General features: G+C 37.4%; 1 protein-coding gene across 1 annotated transcript; it reads right to left on the reverse strand.

Moving 5' to 3' along the window:
• Window positions 1-6,349: 6,349 nt before the first annotated feature.
• On the reverse strand, window positions 6,350-7,497 carry LOC136067227 (uncharacterized). Its single transcript, XM_065772774.1, has 2 exons — window positions 7,376-7,497; window positions 6,350-6,935 (listed from the first exon to the last, which is right to left on the reverse strand). The coding sequence occupies exons 1-2, from the start codon at window positions 7,495-7,497 to the stop codon at window positions 6,350-6,352; spliced, it is 708 nt and encodes a 235-aa protein (XP_065628846.1).
• Between the last annotated feature and the right edge of the window lie 2,632 nt (window positions 7,498-10,129).

Consider the following 10,129-nt stretch of genomic DNA (forward strand, 5'->3'; position numbering starts at 1 on the left):
TCAGGGGTATTTTTGCCGTTTTTATATTTTTGCCATTTTCAAGTTTTATGAGGTATTTTGGTTATTTTATAGATTTTAAGGGTATTTCAAAATTTTTTAAGGTTTCAATGTCATTTCGGTCATTTTTGGGACTCTATGGGTATTTCGGTCATTTTCTAGGTTTAAGGTGCATTATAGTCATTTTTTAGGTTCTAAGGGCATTATATTCACTTTTTAAGTTACAAGATTATTTCAGTCATTTTTTAGGTTTCATAGTCAATTAGGTCATTTTTTAGTGTCTAAGGGTATTTCGATTATTCTTTAGGTTTAAAGGGTATTTTTGTCATTTTCTAGCTTTTATGGTCATTTTGGGGTAATTTTTTAGAGTTTCGGAGTTATTTTGGTAATTTTTAAGTGTTAGGATGCATTTTGGTAATTTTAGTATATTTAAGGGTATTTCTAAAATTTAGAGGTTTTAAGAATATATTTGTTATATATATTCGTCAATTATTAGGTAATTCGGTGAGGTTGGGTTGGGTTGGGTTGGGTTGACTACACTCATTTGTAATGTAGGTTCTACCTAATGTGACGATAGAACTGTCAAATGTGAGTGAAAAATAAGAGAACCATTGAATGTAACAAAAGTATGGTTACATGTGATATTGGTACTGCTCAATGTGACGATGAAACTGTCAAATGTGAGAAAAAAATAAGGATACAACCAAATGTAGCAAAAGTACAATCATATGTGATGTTGATACTGCCTAATGTAAGAATGAAACCATCAAATATGAGGAAAATAAATAAATGAACTACCGAATGTGACAAAAGTACAGTCATATGTGATGTTAGTACTGCCCAATGTGATAATAGAATTATTAAATGTGATAAAAAAAAAAAATTAAAGTATCACCAAATGTGAGAAAAGTATGGTCAAATATAATATTGGTACTGCTTAATTTGACAATGGAACCATCAAATGTGAGAAAAAAAATAAGGAAACCACCAAATGTGATAAAAGAACTTTTTCGTGTTGATGAATCTAAGGAAATCAGTAGGCTGAAAATCTCTGGGTGTTGATCTTGAAGGCTGAGTCCTGGAAAATCAAACAAAATTAGAGGAGACTGGTGGAGGCCAACCCAGAATCCTCCAATGGTAAAGTCAGTGAAAAGACCAAACCGAAAGGAAATATTTCTCTAGTTCTTATTTTGTAGAGAATGTTTTTCATACCTCTACTCTTCATTCACGACTGCTTATATAGTGTCCATGGAACGGTTACTTATTTAACAACCGTTCAACTTCCATAACTGCCATGGAAGTTATCTCATTGGGATTTGTGCTCAACGGTTGATGAAGGTTTTGGTTCGTAACGACCCAACCCATCCTTGGCTTTTGAAAGAGCAAGTCTTCAAGATCTCAGAAATCTCGTCCATCCATTACTAAGGACGGATGAGCTTTTCTTAGGGACCATTGGGGGGGGGGGGGGGGGGGGACGAGTATAAGAGGGATGAGCATGAGAGCCCCTCATCCCCTTCTTTGCATTTTGAGATGAACGGCCCCTATGGACGAGATTAGACTTGAGCATTTTCTTTACACCATTAGTTGCCCCCTTGTCCATGGGTCGTCCAAGAAAATATACTAAAATAATTCTTTGGATGGACGAGCTTCTTTACATAATTAGATGTGCCACGTGTCATAATTTCAGTGGTGGCCAGCCTCGTCGATTCATTTTTTCGAGACCACGTGTCATCATCTAATTGATTGTGTCGCTTCATATGCCCAGGTCAGCTATCTATAAATAGTGGAATACCTCCACTGCCCTTCACACTTTTGAGATTTTCCTTCTTTGACATTCATCGTCTAGAGCCTCGTCTAGGAGTTTCCTCACGTCCATAGTCTCTTTGTCCTAGAGCCAGGTATTCCCTCTTTTCTCGTCTTTTAGGTTTCTCAAAAAAAAAAAAATCTTTCAAAAATGTCAGAAATAACTATTTCCTCGTCTAGCAATAGTACAGAGAAAGCTATAGATGAGTATTATGATGAGAGTAGTGATAGCTCTAATGACACCAGTAATAGTAGTGGAGGAAATACCACGGACGAGGAATATGTCTCAGAAGTCCCTGGATTTCCTGTAGAAGTAGTACAAGAACAACTTAGGAAAGCTTCAGGGTCCCAGGCAAGCACCTCGTCCTTCATCCCTCCGTCTAGTCCTTTGGATGAGGTGGAGATAACTGTGTACAGTTATGCTGTAAATATCTCTTCCAAGATGGACAAGGAAAGGCTAAACAATCTTAGGGAATGGTACCAAATCCCGGATGAGTTTAATCCCAGATTGCCAGTCCGTGGAGAGTGGTGTTGTAACCCTCATTTTGGGATAGGTGTGTATAAGGCTTATCTTTTGGGGGGGTCTTAGGTTTCCTTTAAATGCTTTTACTAGAGAGTTATTAGTTAGGTTAGGTTTAGGAGTATGCCAATTTAACCCAAATGCATGGAGATTGATTATCTCTATGCAAATTTTATGGAGGGAAGTGTTTAGAGGGGATCGTCCTCTTACTGTGGACAAGTTCCTCTACTATTATAAACCCTCAGGAATTCATCAATCCCCTAGCTTTTACCAATTCACAGCCAGAGGTAGGGATTGTAGACTGGTGAAATCCTTGGCCTTGTCTGACAGAAAGTGGAAGACAGAGTTTTTCTTCGTCTTTGGCTTCTGGGCCAGGAGTCCTATAGACGTTGGCCGGGATACATTTGGTCGTTATACTGGGGACCTAAAGAACCTTCGTCCTGAGGGTAAGTCCCTTAGCTTTCCCCCCTCTCCCTTTTTATTTATTTTTATTATTATTATTATTATTTTAACCTCCACTTGTTTCCTTGCAGCCGTTGAACGACCTTCTTTGAGCAAGCTGCATCGTGACCGCGTCTACACACAAACAATGATTTTCATTCCTTGGTTAATCTTAGACGACTTGCCAAGTGGGGATTAGGCCCTAACCCGTCCGAAGTAGCACTTGCGCACAAAATTACTGTAAGGAAAAGTAAGCTTTAAACATTCCTTGCACCAGTTATTTTTATTTTTTATCAGTGCTAAAGAAAAATTTCTTCCTTTCCTTCTTTTTTATAGGAATGGCAACCATGAGAGGAAACAAAGGAAAAGAAGTCACTGGTGAAAGGGCTCATCTTGAACCTGAGTTTCAAGCTCGTCCGTTAGCTGGGGATAAAAGAAAGACTTTGTCAAAAAGCTTGGATTTGGAAAATCTACCCAGCCAATGAGGCAAGAAAACCAGGCATGGCTCGTCCTAAGTGGTTAAGCCTAATCCTCCTTCATCCCAGCAGCCTGCCAAAGTGTTTGATGTTGATTCGTCTACTCCTGTTGAAACCACCCCGTCCAAGACTCCTCTATCCAAAATGACTGTGTCGACCTCGTCTCAACCTTCCCAAAAGGTCCCTTTAAATATTATTGAGAATGAAGATCTGGCCTGGGAACGTTTCAAGAACACTGTTTCTGACGAAGATATAAACGCTTGCTATAACATGTCCCTTAAAGATTTTGAACACTCTGGTGTTCATGATCTTTTCAAGGTAACATCTATACCTTGTCTTGACTAAAAATTTTCATTCTTCTTCTCTTTTTTTCTTTTTTTTTTCTTTTTTTAATTTTTTAGGGCATGTCAAAGTTTATAGCAGCGTCTAAGCAAGCCACAGGATTGGACAAGACGATGGTCTTGCTAGAGATGAGGATTCAGGAGGTGAAGGATGAGGCTAAACAATGGGCTGAAATGGCTGCCAAAGCCAAGGACGAGGCGACGGGGTTGCAAATTTTGGTTAAGGAGTTGAAGGCCAACGCAGTGGAGAAAGATCTTCGTCTTGAGGACTTACAAAAAAAGAATGACGAAAATGAGCATTCTTCTCTCCAAAGCTAAAGAAGATGTTGTGGCTGAATTTAAGACTTCCAAGCAATGTACTAATCTTCTGGACACCAATTATGTAGCAGGCTTTGAAGATTTTAGAATGGAGACTATGGAAAACTTTCTTGAAGTAGACTTTAGCTCCATCAAACTTAATTTGAATGCTTCTGCCACTAGTTCTCTCCTTCAAACTGGTTCTGAAGATATCAACACCGAGGACGATGCTTCTACCCTGCCCCCTCAAGATGACCCCAAGGATGACGCTCCTCTTGCTTAGAAGATATTTTGATGTTTTGTATTTTTCCCTTTTCTTCTTTTTTATCTGGTCCATTGTTTAGGACATTTTCATGTAACTCAAGTACATTTACCTCGTCCATAGTTTTAGGACGAGTTTTTAAACAACTTCAAGTTTAATTTTACAAGGGTGTTTGGTCGTTGGTCGTCCACCCTTGAAACAATTGGAATGGATGCTATTAGTTTTCTTTTATATTTGTATGGACGAGGCTTTTATTTCCATATACATGACTTCATGTTAGACTCGTCCATATTTCACACATAAAACTTTTACTATTTTTATTGAGATTTAGCTGTGTAATTCGTCTATGTGAAATGATAATTATCAACATTGTCTATCTTTAGACTTGGCTGATTTTAGTATTTGAGGATAAGACCCTTCATTTTGCACATCCATGGACTGGATTATTTTAGGTGCCTTAAAACACTCGTCTGTGCATTTCCTCGTCCATCATTTGGATGAGTATTTATGCTTTATTTCATCCATTATATGGATGAGCATGCCTTAGGCTTATTGTGGTTTGCTCAAGGCATAGACTTTGCTTCATCCATTTCTTTGGTCGAGTAGGCCTTAGAAAAGCTACTTCGTCCATTATATGGACAAGTATGTCTTGGGCTTATAGTGGTTTACCCAAGGCATAGGCTTTGCTTCGTCCATTGGTTTGGACGAGCAAGCCTTAGGAAAGTTGATGTCACATCTTCGCGTCCAGAGAATTTTCTCGTCTTGAGTTTTTGGCTTTTCATGTGTTGATTTGAACGAAAGTAATATGGAAATCAGTAATTCACACAACATTATATACATAACATAAAATATTGTTCAAAGACAAGGCATGCACTTAGAAGTTTATGCCTTTTAGGAAAATAAATACAAACCAAACCATAACTTCATCCATAACTTTAACACAATAACAAAGCAATATTAGACATATATAGATAAATAAGTCTTATGTAGTCTCCAGGCTCATCCAGAATTATGCTCATCCAGGCTGGCATTTTATTGATAGTACCTCCTCAGGTGCTCAACATTCCAAGGATGCTCTAACTTCCTCCCATCTAGAGCCTCCAGGTAATAGGATCCTTACATTTTGCAGTTGATAACTTTATGGGGGCCTTCCTAGTTGGGTCCCAACTTCCCATGAGCTGGGTTCTTTGTTGCTAAAGATACCCTTTTCAGGACGAGGTCTCCTATGTTGAATCACCTTGGCTTCACCATTGCATCATATTGCCTAGCCATAAGATTTTTGTACCTTGCCATCCTTTGTTCAGCATTCATCCTCACCTCGTCTATTAGATCTAGGTTCAAACGGAGTTGCTCTTCATTATCTTTGTCCTGATAGGTTGTCACCCTATGATTGGCCATGTGCACTTCTGCGGCTATGACTGCTTCAGTTCCATAGGCTAGCTTGAAAGGAGTTTCTTTTGTCAAAGTTCTTACTGCATCCTATATGCCCACAGAACACCTGGTAACTCGTATGGCCATACTCCCTTTGCCTCCTCAAGCCGAGTCTTGATTATTTTTAACAAGGATCGGTTTGCCACTTCAGCCTAGCCATTTACTTGTGGGTGGGCTGATGAGGAGTAGTGATTCTGAATCCCGAAGTGTATGCAAAAATCTTTGAAGAGTGCATTGTCAAATTGTCGTCCATTGTTAGATATCAGCACTTTGAGCACTCCAAACCTGCACACAATGTTCTTTCATATGAAGTTCTTGACATTTTATTATGTGATATTAGCTAAGGGTTCTACTTCTATCCACTTGATGAAATAATCAAAACCAACCACGAGGAACTTCATTTGCCTTACACCTAGTAGAAAAGGACTCAGGATGTCTAGTCCCCATTATGCAAAAGGCCATGGGGCCATCATTGGGGTTAAATACTCCGATGGTTGTCTGGAGATATTGCTAAACCGTTGGCATTAATTGCAGACCTTGACATAGGCTTTAGCATCAGCTTGCATATTTGACCAGTAGTATCCTGCATGGACGATTTTGTGAACGAGTGATCTAGCTTCCGAATGATTGCCACACACCTAAGATAAGGCTGAGAAAAGCCTCTTTTGTATAACACCTAGTCCATAAGAACATACCTGGCCGACCTTACCCTCAACTTTCTAGCTTCGTCTTTCTCATCTAGAAGTTGTCCGTCTTTTAAGTATGCTTTAATTGGAGTCATTCAATTTCCTCTACTCTCCACTTGTTGTACTTCTGGGATGTCTATACTTGGCATGTACTGAATCTCATCAAACTTGTCTACTACTTCATTTGCTGAGGCTTCTTTCGCCAAGGCATCAGCTTCCATGTTTTCCTCCCTTGGGATTTGAACGAAGTTAGCTTCCTTAAATTTTCTCATAAAGCGCATCACCCTACTAAGGTACTTCTTCATTCGTTCTTCCTTAGCCTCATACGCCCCTTTCACTTGGCCTATGACTAACTGAGAATCTCCCAAGACGACTATGGACTTTTCTTCCACAGACTTAGCTAATTCCAGACCTTTGAGGAAAGCTTCATATTTGACTTCATTATTAGTGCCATGGTACTGCAAACGAACCTTGTGTTTTAATTTATCCCCTTCTGGAGATTGTAGAACCACACCTATCCCTCCTGCATACTGTGTAGACGAACCATCTACATGGACGATCCATTTCTTGCTGTCTTCCATCTCTCCTATATCATCATGGGTTGGGGTAAACTTTGCAATGAAGTCTGCCAGTGCTTGAGCTTTTATGGCATGCCTTGGTTGGTACTTTATGTCGAACTCACTGAGCTTGATAGCCCATTGAATCAATCATCCTGCAGCCTCCAACTTGTTCATTGCCTTCTTGAGCAGATGATCCATCATGACATTGTGACATGAGCTTGGAAGTAATGCCTTAGTTTCCTGGAGGCTGTTATTAGTGCGAAAGCTAGCTTCTCTATCAGTGGATATCGTCCTTCCACTCCCCTCAAGGCTTTGCTAGTATAGTAGACTGGCATTTGTACTTTTCTTTCTCGTCTTATTAATGCTGAGCTCACAGTATGGGGGGTCACTGCCAAGTATAAAAATAACTCTTCACCTATCACAGAAGGACTCAGCAACAGAGTCATAACGAGGTATGTCTTCAAGTCTTGAAAGGCTCTTTAGCACTCGTCTGTCCACTCGAATGATTTTTTTAGAACCTTGAAAAATGGCAAGCACTTGTCAATAGCTTTAGAAACAAACCTGTTGAAGGTAGTAATTCTCTCGGTAAGAGACTGAACTTCTTTGATACTCTGTGAAGGGTTCATATCCAGAATTGCTTTAATCTTTTCCGGATTCACCTCTATTCCTCTATGTGAAACCATGAATCTAAGGAATTTTCCTGACACTATTCTGAAAGCGCATTTGCTGTGGTTCAACATCATGTTGTAACGTCTGAGTGTATCGAAGGTCTCTTGCAAGTTGTCCAGATGTTTTTGTTAGGGTTTGTGCCCTAAAATCCAATTTATTGGCATGTCATGAATAATTAAGTTGTTTAATTGTATGAGACTATTTATGAACTAATGGGACATTATCTTAGTCCATGAGATGCATAGTATGTGATTTATGTGAAAAGTTATAGAAAGATATAAATTACAAGTTTTTTGTAAATTCAGAATTTTAGTTCGTAGTCGATGATGAAATTGGGCGTTTCATCTGCGAAAACTATAACATATCAACTAAGATGATTTGTCTTGATCATGGAAGTGGAGACTTCTAGTTGGTATGTTGATATGTTTTAAGAGTTAAGACATATTGAACTGGACCACTGTGAGATTTATTATTCTCCTAATGACTGTCAAATGAATAATAAAGCTCACGACTTCTATTTACATCAACTCTAAATCCTGAGAGAATAATGGACCTGATCATGAGATGTAGGTTGCTTTGATATATCAGGAGTGAGATCTATAAGCTATGGTCAAAACCTCAGTATGTTGGGCAGCCGCATTTAGTGTTGATGGAACATGTATTCTCAAGATGGAATTCATAATCTCTTAACGGAGATATAAAATATTCCCTTGAGATAAGTATAATGGGTTTGGTTATTCAGAGTGTTGGGCCCAACCACTTTAGTAAAGAGTTACTAAAGTATATATTTATGAAATTGGATTTCATAAATATATTATGAATAACATAAAGGATTAAACCGGGTACTCAAAGATTAAAATGTAGTAACCTTCAAAGTGACAGTCAATATTAATGATTTTGTATTACTACGAATATTTTAATGAAGGGGTTGAATGTATAATAAAGTCTTGAGATATAATTTATAGATAAGGCCTAGAGTGCAATTATATTCTTTTAGTGGTATTGAATATAATTAATGGTAACTTTGGACTTGTCAAGAGTTGACAGAAAAGTCCAAGGCCCATTGGAGCTAGTGTCTTATTGGTCCCTTTGGTCCCATCTCAAGCCACAAACTAAAGCCCAATTGGGTAGACCCAAAAGGCTAATCCAATTAGAAATCAGTCATTATTTAATAAGTGTTATTAAATAAAGAAACTATGAGAATGGCTTAACGTACGTAAGATGAAAAGAAAAAGAAATCAGTTTTTCTCCACAAGGAGAAGAAGAAGGATTTTTCTTTGAGAATCTACGTACAAAAGACTGATTGAGAGACCACACGTCTTGGGCACCATGTGGAATTGAGATGAAGATTGAAGGTATTCTCAAGTTTGGTTTTGAAATTCACTGCATCAAGGTATGCTTTCTATTCTTTGATTCTAGAATTCATGGTTACATGTTTATCTTTCATGATTGAAGTAGATCCGTGTTTTTTGTTGCTTCCGCTGCGTGTGTTTTTGTATGAGATACAAAAACCCAACAAATGGTATCAGAGGGGTCTTCAATTTCATATTGTTTAACATGTTTTGTGAGTTTTAGAATTAGAGATAATAGTTTCATGTTGTTAGAAGATTATGTTTCTTAATTTTCTGCATGTTATTGAAACTATGATTTGATGAAAACTGAAATTGATGTTATGATATTGTTTAAATTTGAATTTAAGTATGTTAAATTGAATCTTAAGGCATTAGCATCAATGAATTTCAGTTTTGACATCAATCCCTGACTGTAATGTTCATATGTTGAATGTTTGTTCATGAAAAACGAAGAAAACTGTCTTAGGAAAAATTCTGGAAATTTGAAATTCACGATTTTCAATCGATCGAAAATCATTTTCGATCGATCGAATGAGACAGTGATCAGACTTTTTAGATCAATTGATTTTCGATTGCTAGTCGATCGATCGAATTTGTTTTTCGATCGATCGAGAGGCAATCGAGTATCAATCGAAAGAGTCAGATGATCAAGTTCGAATTTCTTAATTTTTTCGATCGATCGAGGGGCACTTTTGATCGATCGAAAGAAAGAAAATTAGAATTTTTTCTAAGTGTTTTCAAATTTTTTTTTTAAGAGCAAGGTTACGTGTGATTAGATTACACATAGTTCTAACTAAAACAACTAATAAGATCAAAGGTATTAGTTAAATAGAACTCTTAGTCCTAAATAGTTTAGGACTTGTCTTTTAAGAAACATTCTAATGAGATTAGAATTGTTGTATGATTAAAAGTCTTTAACTTAATTTATTTTAATTAGAAGTTTTAATGAGATTAAAGCTTAATTAAAAAGTTATATAGTTTCTAATGAGATTAGAATACTTTATCCAGTAAATTAAGTAAATTGAGGATAGAGTTCTATATAACTAATTTTTGATTCGTTAGTGTTTAAGGAATCCTAAATAGTTTAGGACTTCCATTTTAGTTAGTGATTCTAAGAAGATTAGAGTCTTTAATTAAGTGCAAGGTTATTAGTTGTGATAGGATCACAATTATTTGAAGAAAAACCCAAATAATGAGTGGGAGTGATGAAATAACCCTTTTGTTAAGTTTATTGTAATGTGAATAGATACCTTGTCTTGACTTCGAGTCTTGCATTCCATGCGGAGGGTATTTA

This window comes from Quercus suber, unplaced genomic scaffold, assembly GCF_002906115.3.
Source record: "Quercus suber isolate HL8 unplaced genomic scaffold, Cork oak 2.0 scaffold_63, whole genome shotgun sequence".
NCBI classification, from domain to species: domain Eukaryota; kingdom Viridiplantae; phylum Streptophyta; class Magnoliopsida; order Fagales; family Fagaceae; genus Quercus; species Quercus suber.

Coding starts and splice junctions, on each gene's coding strand:
- LOC136067227 (XM_065772774.1), bottom strand. CDS start 7,497: ATGGTTTCACATAGAGGAATAGAGGTGAATCCGGAAAAGATTAAAGCA. Junction 6,936..7,375: donor AGAATTACTACCTTCAACAG/GTTTGTTTCTAA, acceptor TATCAAGCTCAG/TGAGTTCGACATAAAGTACC.